Genomic DNA, 24,731 nt, shown 5'->3' on the forward strand with positions numbered 1-24,731 from the left:
TCATCGATAGGGAGGAATCCAGTATGACGCCCAAGTTGCGTGCGTGGTCCGTCGGTTCAGGTGCGGTGCCTAGTGCCGGGGGCCACCAGGAGTCGTCCCATGCGGAGGGTGATGGTCCCAGGATGAGGACTTCTGTCTTGTCCGTGTTCAGTTTCAGGCGGCTGATGTTCATCCATTCAGCGACGTCTGTCATCCCTTCGTGCAGGCTGGCTTTGGCGGTGTCGGGGTCTCTGGAGAGGGAGAGAATCAGCTGGGTGTCATCGGCGTAGGAAATGATGTTGAGGTTGTGTTGGCGTGCGATGGCAGCGAGGGGTTTCATGTAGATGTTGAAGAGAGTAGGGCTGAGCGACGATCCTTGCGGGACGCCGCAGATGACTTCGGTGGCCTCGGAGCGGAACGGAGGGAGGCGTACTCTCTGTGTTCTGCCGGAGAGGTATGAGATGATCCATTCCAGAGCCTTCCCTTGGATGCCGGTGTCGTTGAGGCGTTGGACTAGAGTGCGGTGGCAGACAGTGTCAAATGCTGCGGAGAGGTCTAGGAGGATGAGTGCCGCTGTTTCGCCGTTGTCGAGCAGGGCTCGGATGTCGTCGGTGGCTGCGATGAGGGCGGTCTCGGTGCTGTGGTTGGCTCTGAATCCGGACTGTGATGGGTCGAGGGATCCGTTCGTCTCGAGGAAGGCTGCCAGTTGCTTGTTGACGACCTTCTCGATGACTTTGGCCGGGAAAGGAAGGAGCGAGATGGGGCGGTAGTTCTTGAGGTCGGTCGGGTCCGCTGTTGGTTTCTTCAGCAGAGCGCTGAGTTCGGCGTGCTTCCAGCTCTCCGGGAAGGTTGCTGTGTTGAAGGAGGTGTTGATGATGTCTCGGAGGTGGGGTGCGATGGTAGAGGCTGCCTTGTTGAAGACATGATGGGGGCACGGGTCGGTCGGAGATCCGGAGTGGATGGTGTTCATCATGCGTGACGTGTCTTCGGGGGTCACCTCGGTCCATGTCTGGAGGGTGGCGGCGGGGCGCGAAGGTACAACCGATGGGTGCGGGGGTGAAATGTCGAAGCTGTTGTGGATGTCGGCGATCTTGCGGTGGAAGTACGAGGCGAGGGAGTTGCAGAGGTCCTGTGAGGGAGTGATGTCGTTGTTGCCGGTGCTGGGGTTGGAGAACTCCTTGACGATGTTGAAGAGCTCCTTGCTGTCATGGGCGTTCTTGTCCAGTCGTTCCCGCAGAGATTTCTTCTTGGTGGTGCGGATGAGCTGGTGATGTCTGCGAGTGGCGAGTTTGAGTGCTGTTCTGTTGTCGGCGGTCTTGTTGAGGAGCCAGGCCTTCTCGAGGGTGCGGCAGGCCTTCTTGGAGTCCTTGAGTTCGTCGGTGAACCAGGGGGCCTTCTTGCTTCTGGGTCTGGAGGGGGGGTTCTTCAGTGGGGCGAGGTCGTCGGCACAGGAGGTCAGCCACTGCGTGAGGTCGAGGGCAGCTGTGTTAGGGTCCGTGGTCCTGGCAGGTGGGCTCTGGCTGAGGGAGGTGGCGAGCTGGTCGGCGGTGATCTTGCTCCAGTTTCTGTGGGGAGCCTGCTTCGGGTGATTGTGGACCGTGTTCTTTCTGAAGCTGAAATGGACGCAGCTGTGGTCGGTCCAGTGAAGTCCGGTGGAGTGGCTGAAGGTGACGTGCTTGCTGGACGAGAAGAGTGGGTCGAGCGTGTGGCCGGCGAAGTGGGTGGGGGTGTTGACCAGTTGCTGAAGTCCGAGGTTGGCGAGGTTATCCAGCAGGGCGGTGGTGTTGCGATCGTTGTTGTTCTCCAGGTGGAAGTTGAGGTCCCCGAGGAGGATGTAGTCGGCGGAGGGGAGGGCGTGAGGGCTGATGAAGTCGGCGATGTCTTCGCAGAACTGTGCGCGTGGTCCCGGGGGTCTGTAGATGAGGGTGCCTCTGAGGGTAGTCTTGGGGTCGGTGTGGATCTGGAAGTGCAGGTATTCGGCGGCGTTGAATACGTCGATGGAGTCAGTCGAGATGCGAATGGTGCTCTTGTGTACGATGGCGATGCCTCCTCCGGTCTGGTTGACGCGATCCTTCCTGATGATCTTGTAGCCGTCCGGGATGGCTATGGCGATGTCGGGGGCTGAAGAGTCGTTCATCCAGGTTTCCGTGAGGAAGGCGACGTCCGGAGATGCGGTGTCGAGGAGGTTCCAGAGTTCCACGGCGTGTCTGTGGACGGAGCGGGTGTTGAGCAGGATGCACTTGAGGTGGTTGCTGTTGTCCGTCTTGGTGGGCGTGGTGCTTGTTTGGAGGCAAGAGAAGTTGCAGGATCGGCAGGTGAAGGGTCCATGGGTGCGTCGCGGGGACGCTCGGTAGCATCCGGGGGCTCGGGCGGTTTTGAGTGCGATGAGCGTAGCGAAGTCGTAGATCCTGCGGGGGGGCTGGCGGGCGCGGGGACCAGGGAGTCTGGCGCTGGGCGCGGTCCAGGCGCGGACGGGCGCAGACGGGCTTACCTTTGGCGCACCTTCGGCGCTCAATCGGCGCTCCCGCTGCGCGCGTCCGCTGCGCGGTCGCGGAAGGGGCGTCATAAGTAGGAGCCCGGAGGGAGGGTCAGCAGGGAGGCGGGAGGCTGGGTAGCCAATGGGCAGTGAGGGGAGGCGGGACTGCGGGGACCGGAACAGAGAAGCGGGAGGAGGGGAAAGAGTGACCGGGGCAGTGGCGGCGGAAACGGCGAAAAAGAAGAAAAACAAGCAGGCAGCGAGCGGAGGCCGGTACCTGAGAGCGGCGGAAGGAGGTAAGTGGCGCCAACGGGGGTTGCAGTGGGTGAAAGGCAGCGGCAGGCGTAGGCAGCGGCAGGCGTAGGCAGCAGCAGGGGATAGGAGCGACCGCCTGTGGGTCACAGGGGGGTCACAGATGCCCAACGCCAGACTCATTAAACCTGCAGTAGACTGAACAGCCGCCATTAAACTCGGGTTTCTAAACCGACAGACTTGGACATTCTGAAGAAATGAGCAGGTGAGTGCTTTTAAAGCTAGGCGAGTCTGGCTTCTGAGAGGTAGTCTTTGTGGTTTGATACCCCACCTGCAGAAATCTGGATGCAAACTGCAAGCTACATGTTTAACTAGCCCAGCTTTTCATTCTCATGAAGGAGATGAGTGCTTTTGGGTGCAGATAGCAACACTATCGGGTGCCAAAACAGACAATTCAGTTACTAATAAGCTCTATATAAATGAGAAGTTTTGTTGTGCTGTAATGGGACATATATAGAGCTTTCCGACCCCTTGCAAGGCGCTTGCTATCATTATTAGTATCACAGATCTAGCTTGACACAGAGCAGAAGGTGTTCTCAAAGGTTCTAGGACATTTGCCCCTTTCAGGAACCAGAACAGCTCCATAAAGTTACTAGCACAAGTGCTACACAGGTATTACACCTCATGGCTTAATTTCCTTCATTCTGCAAATTACCTAGACATGTTTCATATATTGTTAGCCTTCCCTAAAACTGCGGAGTTGAGTACAAAGTTATGCCCCTGCACTTGAAATAACTTCTCACCAGGATTTACTGCATTTTCTCTTATTTCCTGGTTATTATGAAACCCCTTGAAGAATGTATTTAATCCCGCTATTGAAAGTTTTGCAGTTTGTACAAGTAAAACCATTATTATATCTGCAGTCACTCCCGGGTGTGTACTCCACGCGTTGTGTAGCTTGCTTTCTCGCCTCGCCTTTGCGGCTGGGAAATAGTTTGATAAGGGTTGTGTTGATATGTAAATGCTGTTTGTCTTTTTGGAAGAAGCTGGTTGTGGACATGTACTTATAATTAAGTTTTTTTTTTATAAAGAGCTGTTTCTCTTAATCTTTGAGATGTGATGTATATATTTTTTTAATGTATTTCTTTTTATCGACACAATTCACCTATTGAGTATATTATATGAATTTTATGCTTTTTTGGGGATATAAGCGGCTCACTGCCATAGCATTTGGATTGTTTTACTTTTTTTACGTGTGGGAATTGTGAGTAAGTACTTATGACTATTGTACTTTTATGGTCTTCGTTTAGACCGAATAAAGTTGTTTTGATGATGATGATTCAGACGTGTAGAGCTGCAGTTACAGGGTCGGAATAAAAGGTGCATATCTTTTATTATTCCAATGCATATGAATTTAAATGAAATGAAATCGAGATTTCTAAAGCACACTACTACCCATGGGTGTCTAGGCACTGAGATCCAAGTTGGAAAAGCGGCAGTAAGTAAAAGCCAAGACAACGTGTGGAGTAAGGTGGGTGATTGTACCAATTATTAAATGGCTAAGTTTTAAGTGCTTTATGAAACATCGTCAGATTTTCGGTGGTTTTTAGTTTGAGGCATCGAGTTCCAAAGTTTAGCGATGGCCACCGCAAAACTCTTGCCTCCCCAAGTGGCTCTCTTGATTTTAGGTAGAACCAGATTGGCCTTGGAGGACGATCTTAAAATCATAGGGAGGGTGTATTGATGAAAGAGCTGGGTGATGACCTCCCTGAACACATCAGAGCCTCCTCCTCACTTCTTGAGTTCCTCAAGAAGCTTAAGACCTGGCTCTTCATATAGGCACCTTTGGGGACCAAACACCTGCACACCTGCCCAAGCACCTGGATATCCTCTTGGGTGATTAGTGCGCTGTATAAATCTTCATAACATTTTGGAAAGTATTAAGTGGCTCTGCCACAAGGTCTAGCTACAGGAACGTTTTTGGTCAGAAACGTGTTAGCAAGTTTGAGGATCGTTCCCAAAGCAAATCTGGATGCACAGCATCTGAACTCAAATTTAACACAAAGCCTTTCTAGCGCTCTGAAATGGCGACGTGTAGCGCTATACAAAACCTCCCTAATGGTTTACTAAATAAATAAACATGGCCGGCTCAGCTGCTGGGCTAAAGGACCATTCCCCTGTAAGTTCTTTTTAGACCTACGCTAACTCTGGTTCAATAATAACTCCCTCTAGGGAGGTCGCAGAAGAGCGCTAATAATCCACTGCCGGAGAAGCCTTACATCCTTTTCCGATATGTAGAGCTGATCTCTCTTCAGGATCACATAGCGGTTTTTCCAGATCTCCCGAAAGATTCCCTTGCCACAGAATTTCCTGATCCATCCCACCTTCTCCGGCTGCGAGAGCGGCTGGCTTCCTTCCTGCGGACCCCGGGGGAGCAGACACACAAGATCGATCTTCAGTGCGTCGAGATCAGCCAGTGGGGACCCCCGGGCAGCGGGGCAGACAGGGACGGCCTCAGAACAGATCATTGGGCGCTTTGCTCTCCAGGGGGCTGGGCACACCCTCTGTCCATCTAACTGGAGATGGCAGACAGCTGCGCTTTCTCCTTTCAGCAAAACCTTCGCAGACACGCAAAGTCAGAGAGACACGGGAAGGATGTGATGTAGCGCCCTGTGCCTGCCTCAATCCGAATATACATTATGATGTGGCTGTGTGCATGCTCCCGTGGCAGGCGTTTGTAGCTGTCACATGCACGGAGCGCACACGGGGAGGGGGGTGTCTGTTGCGGCCAGCAGGACCTCCGCACGAGGCGCCCCCTCCTCCTTGCACAGCGAGGATTCCCCCAGCAGCAGGGTAAGGGGCTGGCTGGGGACAGAGGGTGGCTAGGTTTCCTGCTAGAGGTTGGGTGTAAACATGCAGAGGGGAGAGTCATTATAACTTAACCTTTATGGTGAAATTGTTTTTCTTCGTTATTCCCTGAGTAGTGATGGCGCGGACGAAGGTCCCCCAGAGTGGAGTGCAAGCTGTGCCTTGAAGAGGGGGCGCCCCCCGCTCCCAGTGTGTGGATCAGAGAGAAGGGCGTCTGGCCGCATTAACTCCAGGCGGCCTCTGGTGCCTACACAGAGACATCTCCACCCTCCCTCTCTCGCGCAGCGTGCCCTCTCTTGGTTTCTTTTAATCTCAAGGGCTAGCACTCAGCGCTGCACAGGGCTCTGCAGCTCCATCTATGGTGAGGCGGCCTCTGATGTCACGGGCTGAGAAGAAAAGGCAAATTACTACACAGCCGGAGAGAGAGAGGGGCTTCTCTTTTGTGTGGGAATCATCTCAGACGCCGAGAAGTCACGGACTGCGGGAGGGGAGCGGGGGAGACACAGGAAGAAAATAGTGTTGAAAGTAAAGGGGCCAGTAGCCATGGAAGGATACAAATGACGACATGCTTGTCATAAGGAGGGACTAACAAGCCTAAAACCAATCGGAAGGCAGCATTTAGGACATAAGCCAATGAAAAAGTAGGGTGGAGAGTGGGCGGGGCTTCCACAAATCTTCCACGCTATACTGAATACTGCATGCCTCGCAAAGCGAGCAACGCAAGGTTTGGCCTAAAAAAGGTTGTATAGGCCTAGTTAGTTTGTGTTGCACTACACATTTTCCTTCCACTAGAGTTAGATACGTTAATAAACAAAAATGTTTTCTAAGCTGCTTTTACATTAAACTTTCATACAGATATTTTTGTGACATATTTGTGGATACATTATTATTATTCCCATACTTTGTTAATCTGTGTGAAGTTTGACTGTTGATCCATGTCAGTTGTGTTTTATGTCTTTTAATTTTACTGGATCCCACACATTAAGAAATACCTTTTGGGATAACTTTTTCTGACTGACTCAAACATTTAATAAATCCAGATTTTGAGATTCGAAATGATCCTCCAGTGCATGGTATTTTTATAAGACCGCATTTCTAAAATTATCAACATTTTTCCTATTGAGCCGCCAAATGCAAGCAGTAATTATAGATAATTACAACTAAAGAGTTATTGTATCTTTTTATTTTTAGGGCCGCTATGGTTGCTGTCGATTCCTACGCGATGGATATAAAACACCAAAAGAGGTATTGCTCCTTAACTGCTTTGTCCATCTGCAATAGCAAATGCTAGCTCAGTAAGTGGAGAAACAGTCCTGCGATAATAAGCCACCGTCCATTGTACTTTGACATGACAAACAAAAATTATCTTCCGTAAAACACTTTTATGGAAGCCACGCTGACCTATTTAAAAGTGTCTTTGTCTCAAGTGCCTTTCAGTGTCACAGCGTCCAGGTTACCAAAGATCAGTTAGAAAGGATTGCCAGTTAGATTCTGCCTAAAAAACATACAAGGTTATTTTCAAGTTAATGTACTTTAGCCTGCAGAAATGTATATTTTATTTACACAGTGTGTACCTCTCGTGATTATGTTTTTGTTTGCTTCCCTGTTTTCTTTTTTCCGATCATATGTAAAGCGCTCTGATACCCTCACAGGTCATGTTTGTGCTATGAAAACTTTATAAGTAAATAAATACAATTAACGCTTCACACTAAGGTTCAAGGATTTGTTTTTCCAGAAAATAATGACTTGACCATTAATTAATTATTTTTCTCTAACGAAGGCCATAAGTGAAGATCTTCTTCTCTTTGGATGAAACTGGTTTGTTGTCAAACATTCCCCCATATGTAGTACAGGAGCTATAACGATATACGCGAGAACCATTTAATAAACAGTGTATTGTTTGTGTAAACCATCAATCACAGTGGCACAAACACACGAAGTGTGATACAAGCATGCGTTTTCAAAAAAGCGAGCACTCTATAGAACTTTTGGTAACATTGCGAACATTTTGTCACAGCTTTTATAATTAAAATGTCAAGCTGCATGTGCACTTGTCATGAAGCAACTTAGCTAGTATAGGTAATATAAACTAGCCCACATAGCCGGCCATACATTGGACTTAATTTTCTCAAATTCTTCCAGGATCCAGTGGGAACCCGCCCCAGCCACTCACCTGGTCCGATCATTCGTCTATCAAATTTTTTATTCAGGACCCAATAGAACCAAAGAAATCCAAATCAGTCACATTTCACACTTGTAGGCAGTGGCAGAAAGTCTCCTCAGAGAGCTTTCAAACCTTCATTTTAAGGCCTCAAAACTCTCTATCGAGGAGGATTCCCATGCCCTGCTTCGGGACATCGCGCTGCCCTCCCTTTCGGTGGAGGACAGGGATTCGCTGGACGCTCCTCCCACCTCGGACGAAATTGCCCTTGCTATCCGCTCGGTCGCATCTGGCAAGGCCATGGGCCCCAATGGCATCCCTATCGAGCTGTATAAGCTGCGACCAGATGTACTGGCGCCCCACCTGCGCGCGATGTTCCTGGCGGCCCGCTCGCGGGGTTCCCTTCCGCCGGACCAGCGTCTGGCCACGATCGTGGTGATCCACAAGGAGGGGAGACCCCGTGAGCGGGTCACATCCTATAGGCCTATCTCGCTCTTGAACGCGGAGCCCAAAATCCTAGCCAAGGTGCTGGCCAACCGGCTGGTCGGCGTGGTGGGCGATTTGGTCCACCAAGACCAGTCCGGCTTCATACCCCATCGCAACACGGGCCTTAATCTGCGACGCTTGCACGGGGTGCTCGCGCGTGTCCCGTTCGTGCGGGAACCGGCCATCTTGGCGTCCTTGGACGCCACCATGGCGTTTGATACGCTCGAGTGGCCATACATTTGGGCGATGCTGGCGAAGTTTGGCTTCGGACCGGGCTTCATCAGCTGGGTCAAGTTGTTGTATTCCGGCCCATTGGCGCAGGTGGTGGTGAATGGACGAGTTTCGGCCCCATTCGCACTGGGACGGGGCACGCGACAGGGTTGCCCCCTGTCGCCTCTCCTGTTTGCACTGGCCCTGGAGCCCCTGGCGGAGTGGCTGCGGTGGCACCCTTCCATCCGTGGTCTCCGCTGGACCCCCGAGCATGAGGACCGTGTGTCCCTCTACGCTGATGATATCCTTCTATATCTCGCCTCCCCGCGTAAATCACTGATCGTCCTAGTTGATGTTTTGCGCTCATTCGGTCGCAACTCAGGCCTCGTCATCAACTGGGCGAAATCCTGTGTATATGTGCTTGCCGGGGAGGCTCCGGTCCTACCACGGGACTGTCCGATCCAGATTGCCTCCCAGGGGTTTCGGTACCTGGGTATATATATTACTCTGGACCCGGAGGCCCGCTACGAGCGGAATTTGCTGCCCCCCCTCCAGCGCTTGAAGGAGGACGTGGTGCGTTGGCGGCGTCTGCCGCTTTCGCCGCTCGGCCGAGCGGCCTTGTTTAAGATGATGTCGTTGCCGCGCTTTCTGTACGCTCTCCAGAACACTATAGACTTGGTCCCGGCGCGCTACTTCCGTGAGGTGGAGAGTTTGCAGCGTCGCCTGTTCTGGGACGGGAGGCCACGTATTGCCTTGACTAAATTGACGCTCCCGTGGTACGATGGGGGGGTTGCCCTCCCGGATATTAAACGGTATTACTGGGCCTCCCAGCTAGCTGCGATTAATCATGGCCCTTACGGGCCCGCCCTGAACCCGGCATTTGAAATGGACAAGATGCTCCTGCCCGGTGGCGACTACAATCGAGCGCTCTACTCTGGCGCGCCGGACCCTCGCCTGACGGGACCGACGCGTGTCATGGTGCGTGTATGGCACGCGGCTAACGCAGCTATGGGGTGGAAGGACCGTTTGACCCGGGCGTCACCGCTATATGCGTCTGCGAGGTTGGGCTCCCTGTGGACCTCGAAGGGCTTCGAGAAGTGGGACACGATCGGCATCAGCACAGTGGGAGATCTCTGGACGAGGGGGGGATTCAAAACTTTCGAGACGCTGCAGACGGAGTTTCAGTTGCAAGGCAGTGAGTACTTTCGGTACTTACAAGTCCGCCACGCGCTGGGCTCCGTCTTCCCGGATGTCGCGTCCATTCCGGAGTCTTCCCCCCTGGAGGACAGAGTGCTGGATGGCCATGTCCCAGACAGCACGATCTCCCTTATATATAAAAAACTGATCAACGACCGATCGGGCCTGCTGACTGGCCTCCGCGAGGCCTGGGTTGCCGATGGGCTGGAATTGGACGACGAGGACTGGATTTCCGCGGTGGCCTCTCCGAAGGAGGTGGCCATCCCGGCTCGCCTTCGCTTCGTCCAGCTTAAGATCCTCCACCGGGTTTACGTGACGGGGCCAAGGCTTCTACGTATGGGCTTTGCTGAGGATGGACTGTGTAAGCGTGGCTGTGGTGCTTTGGCAACTTTCTTGCATATTCTGTGGGAATGCCCAAAGGTGGAGAGATTCTGGCGTGGTGTGCACGAGGTCCTGCGAGTGGTTACGCGTGTCGCGCTGTTGCCTGAAGCGAGGAGATGCTTGCTGAATGTGTGGGAGCCAACTGACTACTCGGTTCCGCAGACGCGGTGGGTGACTCTGGGATACATGATAGCTAAGCGTGACATTGCTCAATTGTGGGGATCCCAGAGGCCCCCGGCGGTGTCGGCCTGGAAAGAACACATGGATTGGTGTATGTTTCGTGAAAAGGTGGTGTATGTTGCGAGGGGTAAGCCTGGGGCGTGGGTGAAAATCTGGGGCCCCTGGAACGCCTATCGCGGGGGTATTTGCGAGCCGCCACTGCTGCCGGCTGCCTCACCAGCTCCGTCCCCCTAGCCGACCCCCTCCCCCAGCCACGGGCACGTGGTTCCCCAGTCCCTGATCTGTTCTCATTCCCCTCTTCAGAGTTTGGCGATTGGTTGGGGTCCCCCACTTAAGGAGCGCGTGCTGTCACTTGGGATTGCGGGTTGCCTTGCGGGTGTGGTTTTTTGTGTTGTTGTGTTTCGACAAAAGGAAACCGTATTGTGGGTTTGGAGTTATGTGGCCTGCACTACTGATATCTCCTGATTTACCTTTTTGCACAGCCAAGAGATTTTTCTGTATATATGTCATATGCTTCTGTCACTCTAGCGGCCGGCCAGACGGTTGTAGGCCCATACCTGTAACTATTTGAGATTGCAATAAACGGTTTAAAAAAAAAAAAAAAAAAAAAAAAAAAAAAACTCTCTATCTGACAATATAGAAGAAACATTAGCTAAATATAACTCTGCTATCTCAATAGCTATTGATCGCATTGCCCCATTAAAATCTCTCCCCAGTTATCCTAATCGCCCACAGGCCGCTTGGTTCTCGCCTTAGCTGCGAGTCCAAAAACAACTTTGCAGGAAATATGAGAGGAAATGGCGTGCTACCCATGATGAGAAGGACAGAGATCGGTTTTATACCACTCTGTCCAGCTATCATAAAAACATTAAAACAGCACGGAAAACTCATATAGCATTACAATTAGCCCAGGCTGGTTACGCCCCTAAGATTTTGCATCAAATCCTTCAGTCATTCATCAGCCCTAAGGTCTGTGAAAGTTCTGAGGCCCCTTCTCAATTGCTGTGTGATGATATTGCTCTCTACTTTACCCAGAAAATAGAGCTTATCTATGAAAAAATCACCTTGGCAGGAAACCAGCTGCAGACCTGTGAGGAATATGACAACTCTGGAGACCGAGGTGGTGTTTTTAACGTTTTTATTACTCGATGCAGTCTTTTACGAATGGGGGTGGGCCTATAATAAGGCAGGGGGGCCTCTGTGGTCCTTTCCCTGGGCTCTCTCCTTCCCGCCATGGTCCTTCCTCTCCGGGCTCTGGTACTGTATAGGTCGAGTTGAGCTTCTTCCCCAGGGTGCTCGGGAAGGGGTGTGAATGGGAGTAAACACCAACACGCTAGCTTCTAGTGCCCGGCTGTCCCCTTAGTCAGTTCCTCCCTTTCTACCTCCCCAGCCCGAGAGACGCTCTCGTACCTTGGAGAGCCACGCTCCTCCGGGAACGTGGCTGGGCGGCTCACGGGGTCGGTGGCCTCCTGGCTCTCGTAGCTTGGGTACTGCTTCCTCTCCAGCCGTCGTCCTCCGCTCCTCCGTTGCTCGACGGCAGTCCCACGCCTCGTCCTTACTCCTCCCGATGTTGACCTTCTCTCTCTCGCCTTCCGCTCCTCCGCTTGCCAAATACACTCTCTCGCTCCGCTGCTCGTATACCTCCTTCCTCTCTCCGGTGTCCGCGCACACTGGAGGTTGGACCTCTCTCTCTATATCCGCCCGGCCTTCTTCGTCGTCACTGTTGGGGGCGGAGCTATCCTCGAATCCCTTCCAGTTAAAGGTACAGAGGCCGGGTTCTTCGTTCGCGACGGGTGGCTGTGCTCCTGTAGGGAACCACTCGTTCTGCTGAGGAAAAGAAAGAGGGGAAAGGTTGTCGGTCACAGTCTTGGCCTTGACGAAAGGCTCTTCAGTCCGCTTCCCCCTGTGACAAGACCCCAACGGCATTTGATCAATTAAAACAGACAAATCCTCAGCTGATAGAGCACTTCCCCATGCTTACATCAGCAGAGGTTGAACTATTGATCTGTAAGATAATGTTCGAGGCATATGAGCTGTAGATCACACACTTACGATAAGATCGCCATCTGGTGTTGGGCTCGGATGATTGCAGGTTGTTGTTGTCTTCGGAAGAAGCCTTTTGGTCACGAGATAGGTGACTCCTCCTCTGGACAACAGTGCGCATGGGCATCCACTCCATCCTCAGATTGTTTTTTTCCGCCATTGGGTTCGGATGAACTTTTCCACTCCGGCTGAAAACTTCTAAATATCCAACTTTCGAAGCGAAAAACCTCTACATACTTCAACTCGACGTCGAAATTCAATCGGACCGGTTCCGGACACGGCTCATGGAAAGGACAACTTTTAAAAAATGCCCCCGATGTGGAGCAAAGTTCCCCCACAGTGATCACCACGAGGTCTGCAACCTGTGCCTCTCGCCGGAACATAACGAATCCAGCTGTCCAGCCTGCGCCGCATTCCGATCCAAGAAAACCATCCGGGACCGGAAAGCTCGACGCCATATCATGGCCAGACCGGCTCCAGAACCAGAGGACATCTTTGATCAGGGCCCGATGTCCCGGAAGAAGATTCCGAGGAACTCCAAATTATATCCGAAGCGGACGACTCTGATGACCCCATCACTCCGGGGCAACGAGTGAGTACCAGTGCCCCTACCCCAACCTCCCCCCCCCCCCCCCCCCCAAACGGCAGTGGTCAAGACTCCGCCAGCTGGCCCCAGTCGCGACCGAAAACCGTCTTCAGAAGCCCCGCTCTCGGGCTCGGCTCCGAAGAAATATAAGCCTACAGGTGGCTCGGGCTCGAGCAAACCACATGTTATAGTGCCCACAGTACCTTCGGCACCGAAGACTCAAGACCTCTCGGCACCGAAGCAGTCTCCGATACCCTCGATAACAAAACCATCGAGACCGATTGATAAACCGGCATCTAAAGCTATCAAGCTTAAAGATTCCCTCTCGGCACCGAAATCTCCACCGGCACTGAAACGTTCTTCGGCACCGAAATCTCCACCGGCACCGAAAAGTTCTTCGGCACCGAAATCATCATCGGCACCGAAACAACTTTCCAAAGCCCCAAAAGACTCTATCGATCATCCAAAACATAGATCGGAACCGAAAAAATCGACACCAAAGCCACTTTCGGACAATGAAGAACTTTTTCACCCTGATCCCACGCAAAAAAGGATTTATATCAATCCAAAAACTGGACATGTCACCGCTGTGCCATACAAGAAAAGGAAGCTGGACACAACACCTCCTCCAGCTCCCATAAAGAAGAAGGACTCAGCCACCTCACCCATTCGTCCTTCCTCTCCTATACCACCTCTCACCCCACCCCCCCTGCCCCCACCTCCTTCTCCTCTACCATCTCCTTCACATACACCACCTCCACAGGATGATGATGATGGCTTAGGGGGAGGGGGTGATCCGGATGATCCTAATGATCCTTTCACTCTTCCGGATACGGTACCCTTAGACGACTGGGCTTACCCTTTACCCGATATTCCTGATCCCACTACATACCCCTCCAAACCCTACCCTCCAGATGACCACCTAGGGTTTGGGCAGCTGATAAACAGGGCAGCACTTTTCCATGGCGTCACCATGCATTCAGATACACCCGAAGAAGACTTTCTTTTAGACACATTCGAACAGTCTCAAAAATCAGTTCAAATCTTGCCCTTGATTAAGGGAGTCATAAAACACGCCACAGAGGTTTTTAAAGACCCCGTCAGAGCTAGGGTTCTTAACCCTCGAATTGAAAAGAAATATAGACCTGCCTCACAAGATCCCGCTTACATTAAAGCACAGCTCCCTCTAGACTCTTTAGTAGTTTCAAACGCAAGAAAGCGGGCTAACTCCCAAACAACAGGAGACACACCGCCCCCAGACAAAGAGTCCAAGCTATTAGAGGCCTCGGGCAAAAGAGTTGCAGCACAAGCTGCTAACCATTGGCGTATTGCCAACACACAAGCCCTATTAGCCCGATATGATAGGTCTCATTATGATCAGTTAGAAGATCTTTTAAAACACCTACCAGATCAGTACAAATCCCAGGCTAATGACCTCATACAAGAGGGAAAACTCATATCCAACGCATCAATTAAATGTGCACTAGACGCCGCGGATACTGTTTCTAGGGCGGTCAACACAAGCATACTTCTTAGACGCCATGCATGGCTACGTATTTCAGGCTTTAAGCCAGAAGTACAAACAACAATACTTGGCCAACCATTCAATCAAGAGCAACTATTCGGGCCCGCAGTAGATACTGCACTTGAGAAGATGAAAAAAGATAACGAGACTGCTAAATCAATGGGAGCATTACAGTCTCCACACCCACGAGGCTCCTTTCGACGCTCCTTCTATAGGGGAGCCTCCAAAAATACTGGAACAGACACCTCCTCCACTTTCAAAGCCTCCGCGCAAACATCCCCCAACAGAGGATATTTTAGAGGAGGATATAGGGGAAACAACACCAAGGGCCGAGGTCGGGGCAATACCAACACCCGCACCTCTCCAGCCACTAAACAGTGACTTGCCTCCACTCCCCCAGACCATTCCACTCCGGTCGGGGGAAGACTCCAACAGTTCCTACCTGTCTGGAATTTCATTACAACAGACAAGTGGGTAAGACAAATTATCCAGTTTGGTTACTGCCTCGAACTCACAAACACCCCCCCACACATACCACCCAAACACCGTCCAATGTCACCACACCATCTTACACTCCTCAAACAAGAAATTCGATCCTTGCTTCAAAAACACGCAATAGAACCAGTTCCACTCCAACATCAGGGTACAGGAGTATATTCTCTATACTTCCTAATCCCCAAAAAGGATGAGACGTTAAGACCCATACTCTACCTCAGACTCCTAAATCAGTACATACACTCAGATCACTTCCATATGATCACTCTTCAGCAAGTGCTCCCACTACTTCAACAAGACGATTTCCTTACCACATTAGACCTCAAGGACGCATACTTTCACATCCCCATGCATCCTGCTCACAGGAAGTACCTAAGATTTGTGGTAGACGGACAGCACTATCAGTTTACGGTCCTCCCATTCGGAGTGACAACTGCACCCAGGGTATTCACCAAATGCCTAGCAGTAGTAGCAGCGCATCTTAGGAGACAACAAATCCATGTCTTCCCATATCTCGACGATTGGCTCATAAAAGCCAATACTTTCGACAAATGCGTTCTCCACACTCACCACACTATTCAAACCTTACACAACTTGGGATTTACCATCAACTATCCCAAATCCCAACTGCAACCCTCCCACATACATCAATATCTGGGAGCCGCCATAAATACCTCCAAGGGCATTGCTTATCCCAGCACAGCCAGGATAGCCAACATACAAAACCTCATCTTAAAATTTCAAACTCAACACTCTCTTCCAGCAAGAGTGTTTATGCAACTATTAGGCATGATGGCGTCATGCATCTCCATTGTGCCTCACGCACGACTTCAAATGCGTCCCTTGCAAGAATGTCTAGCACAACAGTGCAACCAGGCTCACGGACAACTTACCGATCTGGTGTTGGTGGACAGTCGCTCATTTCGCTCACTGAAATGGTGGAACACCATCAACCTGTCCAAAGGGCGACCGTTCTTAGAGCCTCTTCCACAAGTAGTGCTGACAACCGACGCATCTCTCACAGGGTGGGGAGCCCATCTCCTACAACACACCACTCAGGGCAAATGGACCACTCAACAAAAACTGCTCCATATCAATCACCTAGAACTTCTAGCAGTGTTCCTAGCACTGAAATCTTTTCAAGTACATCTAAGGAACAAGACTGTCCTCATTCGCACAGACAACATGACGACAATGTATTACATACAAAAACAGGGTGGGACACATTCTCTCCAATTGTCCCAACTCGCACAGAACATTTGGAGATGGGCAATTCCCCAAAACATCTACCTGCTAGCAGAACATCTTCCAGGGGTTCACAACCAGATTGCCGGTCTCCTAAGTCGACAGACCCAACAAATCCACGAATGGGAATTACACCCCAAAGTCCTACTCCCATTCTTCCAAAAATGGGGCCAACCAGACATAGACCTGTTCGCCACACACGAAAACGCAAAATGCCCAACCTTCGCCGCCAGGTTTCCACACCCACAGTCGAAGGGCAATGCAATATGGATGAACTGGTCAGGCAGATTTGCGTACGCTTTTCCGCCTCTCCCACTCATTCCATTTGTGGTACGCAAGCTCAAACAACAGTCTCTAAAACTGATACTAGTAGCTCTCACTTGGGCACGTCAACCCTGGTTCACAACACTTCTGGAACTCTCGCTAGTTCCACATCAAAAACTGCGCCTTTCCCCGGCCTTATTAACCCAGAACCATGGAGAAATCAGACACCCAGATCCACAACAACTGAACTTGGCGATCTGGCTCCTGAAGTCTTAGAGTTCGGTTACCTCAATCTCCCACCAGACTGTATGAATATTATAAAAGAAGCTAGAAGACCTACTACTAGAGCATGTTATGCTGCAAAATGGAAAAAGATTTGCCATTTACTGCACTAACAATAATATACGTCCACTGGATGCTTCCATCCAAAACATCATTTGCTATTTACTACACTTGCAAAGATGCAATTTAGCGTATACATCTATACGTCTACACCTAGCGGCGTTAGCAGCCTACTTACAAAATCGACAACACTTGTCACTATTTAAAGTACCAGCGATCAAAGCCTTCATGGAAGGTCTTAAAAGGATTATTCCTCCCAGATTACCACCTTCTCCAGTGTGGAATCTGAATATTGTTCTAACTAGGCTCATGGGCCACCCATTTGAACCTATGCATAAATGCGAACTGCAATTCCTTACATGGAAAGTGGCTTTCCTTATTGCAATCACATCCCTGCGAAGGGTAAGTGAGATACAGGCTTTAACAATTAAAGAACCATTCCTACAACTACATCGTAACAAAGTGGTTCTTAGGACAAACCCAAAATTCCTACCAAAAGTCATTTCCCCTTTCCACCTTAACCAATCAGTCGAGCTGCCAGTCTTCTTCCCTAATCCAGACTCAATAGCTGAGAGAGCTCTTCATACCTTAGATGTTAAAAGAGCCTTGCTTTATTACATCGACATAACCAAACCTTTTCGCAAAACCAAACAACTGTTTGTTGCTTTCTCTCCACCACATAAAGGCAACCCCATTTCAAAATCAGGTAAAGCCAGGTGGATAGTTAAATGTATCCAAATATGTTACCAAAAAGCTAAACGCACTCTTACAGTTCCCCCTAGAGCGCACTCCACACGCAAAATAGGGGCTTCCATGGCATTCTTAGGGAACATTCCCTTAGAAGATATTTGCAAAGCAGCCACATGGTCTACCACACACACCTTCACTAAACATTACTGTGTTGATGTGCAATCCAAACAACAAGCTTCCGTAGGCCAAGCTGTCCTGAAAACTCTATTCCAAACTGCTGCAACAGATACAGGTGACCACCGCTAGGGGAGACACCGCTATATAGTCTATCCTAAGTGTGTGATCTGCAGCTCATATGCCTCAAACGGAATATGCTACTTACCAGTATGCATCTGTTCTTGGCATGTAGAGCTGCAGAGCCACACACGCCCACCCACCTCCCTGGGACCTGTATCTGTTCCAGCATTGTCTTAATTAGACATTACACATGGACATCCTTTTTCTTTATTCTTATACACTCCATCATTTCCCATCATGGCGAAAAACAATCTGAGGATGGAGTGGATGCCCATGCGCACTGTTGTCCAGAGGAGGAGTCACCTATCTCGTGACCATAAGGCTTCTTCCGAAGACAACAACAACCTGCAATCATCCGAGCCCAACACCAGATGGCGATCTTATCCTAAGTGTGTGGCTCTGCAGCTCTACATGCCAAGAACAGATGACTACTGGTAAGTAGCATATTCCATCTGGATCCCCTTCTGACCTTTTCCCTGCTAAAGTCATCCCTCCCTTGGCCAATCATTTGTCTCCCTTGATTCAATCTCTCAATCTCTCCCTGAGAGAAGGCCATGTACCTTTAGAATGGAAAGTTGCACAGGTCAGACCAATCCGCAAGAACACTAAAGTCCCCTGGGCGGATCTCTCCAACCTCCGCCCTATTTCGCTCCTTCCGTTTCTGAGCAAATTAATGGAGAAACATGTCAACACTCATCTCTCTAATCATGTCGAACTCACGGGCTGCCTAGACCCCTCCCAATTCGGGTTTAGGCCCAAATACAGCACCGAATCAGCACTACTAGTGGTCGCGGATAACATCAGGATGACCCTAGATAAGGGCCATTCTATGATTCTGGTGCTGTTGGACTTATCTGCCGCGTTCGACAGTTTCACACCCTATATTGCTCAGCAGACTAAAGGAAATGGGACTAAGAAAATCGGCCTTACAATGGATGACAAGCTTTTTAACAGTAACACAACATCGATGATCCTTGAGGAATCATTCAGCTTTAACTCATTATTTAGGAGTCGTCACACTAGTGAACACAATTTCTCAGAGCTCGAAGAGTTTCCGTCAATAAATAGTTATTTTTTATCTTGAAATCAACCAATCTTGACATGCAATACATTTTATCAAACAAACATGGAAAAGTAGTCATTAATCATATCACATATGGCAACACACTAACTACTGTCTTAATTCATATAACATACACAGTAGTATCTTACACCTTTTGTTCTCCAGTATGGACAGTGCATGTAATCAACCATACATTACAATCAATTCATAGTTTTTGTTCAATTCATTTTGTTTCCACTGATAACTATGTAAAGAAAAACGGTGTAGTAGCGTCGACGTTTCGGTCTCAAAAAAGATAAAATCCACGAGACCATCCTCAGGTCGATAATTGCTGAATGATTCCTCAAGGATCATTGATGTTGTGTTATTGACTATACCCAGTCCCTTGGGGAAGAGTGGGTTGCCGTATTGTTGTTTCAGAGCTTTTTATCAGCTCGCTCCCAGATTGTCAACTTAGGCCCGTATCGTTCGGCCCCAACAGAACTGTCCAAGGGAGTTCCTCAGGGCTCATGTTTGAGCCCTACACTGTTTAACATCTATATCGCTCCCTTGGCCAATCTACTGAGGACGCATGGGTTTATCCCCATATCCTATGCCGACGACACTCAGTTGCTCTTTCCATTCAATAAATTCACTTCTTATGTGCAGTCGGCCTTCTCTAATGGTATGAGAGCCATCTCCCACTGGATGAAGAGTAATTTCCTCCAGTGCAATTTGGGAAAAACAGAGATTATGCTCTTCGGAGAAGCCCCGTCCTTATGGACGCCAGAATGGTGGCCGATTGATCTAGGCCCTCATCCTGCCCCCAAGCTGACGGTTAAAAACTTGGGTATTCGTTTGGACTAAACCCTGACTCTGAAGGAGCATGCTGCTCAGACTGCTCAGACTGCTCAGACTGCAGGCTCCTGTTTCCACACAATAGGCCTGCTCCGTCGAGTCTTCCCTGACTCAACCTGGAAAACTTTAGCTTAGGCACTTGTATTAAGCCGTCTGGACTACTGTAACGGCCTTCTGATGTCCGCTAATGCCGCCCCGCTCAGCAGACTGCAGGTAGTCCAGAAACACGGCGGCACAACTGGTCCTCAATGCTCCTCCTAGGACTCCTTCCCGCCCTCTTCTTGCGCTGCTGCATTGGCTTCCTATCCGCCAATGGGTACGATTTAAGATCAGCTGCATTATCCACAGGTCACTGCTTAATTTAGGCCCCTCTTACCTCTCAGAGAAATTCACGTCCTATGTACCTTCCAGATCTCTTCGCTCGGGTGCCAAACATATCCTTGTGGTTCCCCGAGTAAGAAAGGCCAGATTGGGAGGAAGAGCCCGCTCCCATCTTGGTCCTCTATATTGGAACGAGCTTCCCATACTTTTGAGACAATGCACTGATCACCTACAATTTAGGAAGCTGCTTAAAACCATTCTCTTCAACGCCTGATTCTGCTGTCGTTGCAATACACCCTCACGGTCCGTCCTAAGCGCAGAGATACCCCCTCGGGGTCGATTCTAGCGCTATATAAGTAAATAAATAAATGAACTGATTTTTGTGTTAAATCATTTTATTGAAAGAATAAACAGAGTTAAAACAGTACAAAGTAGGAAAAAGATATAAGAAATCACCAAAAACATTAACGAATGATACAATCTTTTGAATAAGCATAAGACTTAGTAACATTGATAAATATGATAATGTGAAGAAATCCAGTAAGAGGGAATACATGCTGAAATTTAAAAAATACATCAATAAAATAAAATAATGTGTTCTATGAGAAAAGATATTATTTGTGCGTTTTATATGTGGGTAGAGAGAAAAGAAAAGGAGAGGATAGAAGAAAAGAAAGAGGAGGGAGGGAGGAAGAGAGATACTAAAGAAGGTATAGATAGATAAAATGAAATTGGGTTTTCTAAAAGAGATGAGTGTGATGATAGAAATGTAGTAAAAGGCAACCATAATAAATCAGATTTAATCTTTAGATAAATAGAGGAGTGTGAAACAGAGGCAATTCTGTGTTCATCACAAATAAAATTCCACCATAGCAAAAAGGATAATTTAGAGTTATCTTTCCAACAGGTTAGTATGACTTCAAAAGCAATAGCAATAAAAAGGTTGAGTAAGATAGTTTTGGAGGGGAGATGGTCGAAGTCAGTAGATAGGGTACCTAAGAAGATATTGTGAATAGCAAATGGAACATTACAAGAGAAAATCAGTAGACATTTCGACCATGTAGCTTTCCAAAAATCATGGACCTTGGGACAATAATAAAGTAGGTGCAATAACAAACCTTCAGCAGAGAGACATGACCAGCATAAGGGAGACTTAGAGTGGTAAATTTTGTGTAAAAAAAGGGGAGTAACAACAACTCGATTATAAATGAAATATTGAGATTGTGTAATACTAGCCGCTTTAGATGTTTTGAAAATCTTTTGCCACAATTGGTCCTATTGATGAACAACTAGCAATTGAGATAAATCCTGTTCCCAAAGTAATTCGATAAGAGATTTACTCCGAGTGCTAATACGTGATTAATAATAATAATACTGATATTTGTAGAGCGCGAACAGCTACCTCACAAGGAGGTGTCCCGGCGCTATAGACCGCTGGGGAACCCGTCCTGGCTATCCCTGTGAGATGGTCCCTTTCTGGGTATCTCCAAGGTGAAACCAGGCATCCCCAGCGTCTGTGGGGGGCCGTTGTAGAGATGAGGCAAGCTTGATGCCCAGAGTTGCCGAGTGTGTTCCTGGTTAGAGTAGGTACCGAGGCGAGAATTATCGAGTCCATTTTGACCCTGGTCCACAACCCTGCCGCGTCGGGAATTGAACCCTGGTCCCTGGCCAATTCTCTGCTTACGGGTCTGCCGCCTCTAACCAGTGAGCCACACCTCTCTGATTATAGGGTTTTATATATATAAAAGAGGCACTGGGAGTGGGATCTAAGGGAGCATGAAATAAGGGTGTAGCAGGAGAGAAAGAAATAGGAACAGGGTTGGAGTTACATTTTTGTAAAAATGTGTGGAGAATGGGAGCGAATATATTATATTGCTGAATGTAAGAGTCAGGAAGATTAAATTTCTCTTGTTATAGGTAGGAGGGTATAACCGAATTGTTAGTAATCAATTAGTGTTCATAAAACATGCACTTCTCCTTCAATGCTTGTAGGAGAAAGACTTGTGGTGAAATTTGACATGTATATTGAACCATAAAGAAGAAGACAGGAAAGATTGATAGGAGTCAAATCCTTGGAAAAAAGGGTATGTAGTACATGGTGAGAATATTTTAAGATAGGATATTTAGAAATGAAAGTACAATTGGTCATAAACACAACATCCTGAAAAGAAAAGTCATTTAACAGTGATCGTTCAACAGCAACCCATGTTGGCATAGAAGAATCTTGATAATCTTTAGACATGGCATAAAATTGGCGAATCAAAGATGCAGTATGGTATAGTTTAAAATCAGGCAATCGGACACCACCCTCAGATTTTGGACGGATTAGTTTAGATAAAGCGTTCCGAGTACGTTTGTTGTTCCATAAAAATTTTGTACAAATATAAGTAATTTGAGAAAAATAGTAATTAGGGATTTTAAAGGGTAACATTGAGAGTATGAAAAGAACCTGGGAAACAATCATCATTTTAATTGTGTCAAGTCTACCCCACCACGATAAAAATAATGGGGACCAGGAAGATAATAGGTTACTGAGCGTAAGTTTTATCGCAGAAAAATTATGGGATAAAGTATCAGGAATAGTTGAGGAAAACCATGTTCCTAAGTATTTAATCTTTTGGGGTCACCAAGTGAAGTTAGTTGTATCAAACGTGTAGCAATAACATGACAAATTCATAGGTAATATTTCAGTTTTGGAGAAGTTAAGTTTGTACCCAGAAACAGTTGAAAATAAAGCAATCTCTTGTATAAAGTGGGGTGGGATTTGCATGGGTTGGACATGTAAATAAGGATATCATCTGCATAAGCAATATTTATAATTTCATGGGAGTTAAGTTGAAAACCAGTAATAGTAGGGTTATGTCTAATACGTTCAAGAAAGGGTTCTAAGCATTAGAGAAAAAGTAATGGGGAAAGGGGGCAACCCTGACGTGTGCCTCTCTGTTATTGAAAATATGAGGAAAAAAGACCATTCACAAAAACACAAGCATGCGAAATAATTTGATATAAGAAATAAACCTTTGACCAAAACCAATCCATTTAAGGGTATGAAACATGTATTGCAAATTTATGCAGTCAAAAGCTTTTTCAGCATCAAGTGAAAGTGCGGCTAGAGTGGAAGAGTACTTCTTTCCAAAGGCAAGACTATTTGAAAACATTCTAGCATTATCAGAGGCAAGTCGGCCTTTAATTAAACCAACTTGATCAGGTTTAATGAGGCATATGATCATCTTTTCTAAACGGGAAGCTACAATCTTTGCAAAAGTTTGCAATCGTAATTAATCAATGAAATGGGTAGAAAGGTTTTACAAAAGGAAGAATCTTTATCCTGTTTGGGAATGACAACAATAAGGGCTTCTAAAAAAGACCCACATGCTTTAGAGTTGGCCAGGAATGAGTTCAAATGTTCCAATAAATTTGGGGCAAAGATGGTGGAAAAGGTCGAAAGTACTTCAACTGAGAGAGCATCCGGTCACAGAGCTTTGGCCTTTTTTAGAGATTTAAGAGCGTCTGTAATCTCCAGGAGAGAGATGTCATTTTCAAGAGGTAAAGAAATATTGGGGAGAAAGGCAGGTTTAGGGATACCTTGGAAAAAAGCATCAAAGTCTTTTTCGGAGGGAGATGTATCCTCCGTATATAAGAGTTCGTAATAGGACTGAAACGTATCTATAATATCTGAATCAGAGGATAGGAGTTTGTTGTTTCTGAATGGAAAGGTCAAATCGTTTTACGTTCTGATTTGATTTTTAAATAATTGGCTAACATTTTCCCCGCCTTGTTTTGGCCTCCGTGAAATTTAGATTTAATCTTAAGGAGAATGTTACAAGCATCAACGGTGGCAATTTTATTCAAGGTAGGCTTGGCCTTAATTAATTCTTGCAGAGTGGAGGAGGACTTAGATGAGAAATAATTATGTTCCAATATCTTAATTTTCTGAAAAGTTTCACGATACTCAGCATTGAGTAGTTTCTTTTTTCTTGCAGAGTAAGCAATAGTGAAGGCTCTAAATGAAACTTTGAGGTGTCCGAAGATTGGTTAATAGTATGGGGGACAGATGAGAAAAAAGTAAATTAATTAATATCTGGATCACATGCTTTCCACACATCGTATAAAGGGCGAGAGGCAATGGCAGATTGAAATTATTTATGGGTTTTATCAGGTTTAAATTTACATTTAGATTTTCTGTCAGAGAAAGGATCTAACCAATTATTGGAGTCACCACCAACAAATATATTGGGGTTCGAAATGGAGGATAGTTTCAATTTAATACAATGCCAAAATTGTGGGTCAGGTTTGACAGGTCCATAAATATTTTAAAAAGTAACTTGTTTTTTACAAATAATGGCATCTACCAAAGCCCATCGCCCATTAGTCACATTCAGTTGATAATATATGTTCATTAATAGATTTATTAAATAAAATAGCAACACCACCATGGCGCTCAACCGCAGGAGAAAAAACAATTTGATTAACCCATTGGCGTTTGAGCTTAAGAGATTCTACATCATTACAATGAGTTTCCTGTAAAAAGGCAACATGAGCATTAAGTTTAGATAGATGAGACAATTCCTTTTGACGTTTGACAGGATGACCTAGACCACGAACATTCCATGAGACAACGTTAACCATAATGAAGGGTGAGGGGGAACATATGGAGACAGGTACAACAAGCTGCAAGATCCAAACATAGAGAAAATTATGAATTGCTAAGAAACAGTGAGTGGTGAAATTGAAGAAAAAATAAGATTATAGAAAAACACTCATATACACAAAAAGTTGATGATAAAAACACACCGTGAAAAAAAGTAGATGATATATAGGACGAGAGGAGAA

General features: G+C 47.6%; 1 protein-coding gene across 3 annotated transcripts in view; it reads left to right on the forward strand.

The window, feature by feature from the left end:
* PHKA1 (phosphorylase kinase regulatory subunit alpha 1) overlaps positions 1–24,731 on the forward strand; it is a 1,109,231-nt gene that overhangs the window by 321,571 nt on the left and 762,929 nt on the right. For all 3 annotated transcript variants that reach the window (XM_085630734.1, XM_085630735.1, XM_085630736.1), the window contains exon 9: positions 6,767–6,820. In XM_085630734.1, coding sequence (XP_085486860.1) covers positions 6,767–6,820 — 54 coding nt within the window. The remainder of the gene's footprint in view (positions 1–6,766; positions 6,821–24,731) is intronic.

This window comes from Triturus cristatus, chromosome 10 (genome assembly GCF_964204655.1).
Source record: "Triturus cristatus chromosome 10, aTriCri1.1, whole genome shotgun sequence".
Classification (NCBI taxonomy): Eukaryota; Metazoa; Chordata; class Amphibia; order Caudata; family Salamandridae; genus Triturus; species Triturus cristatus.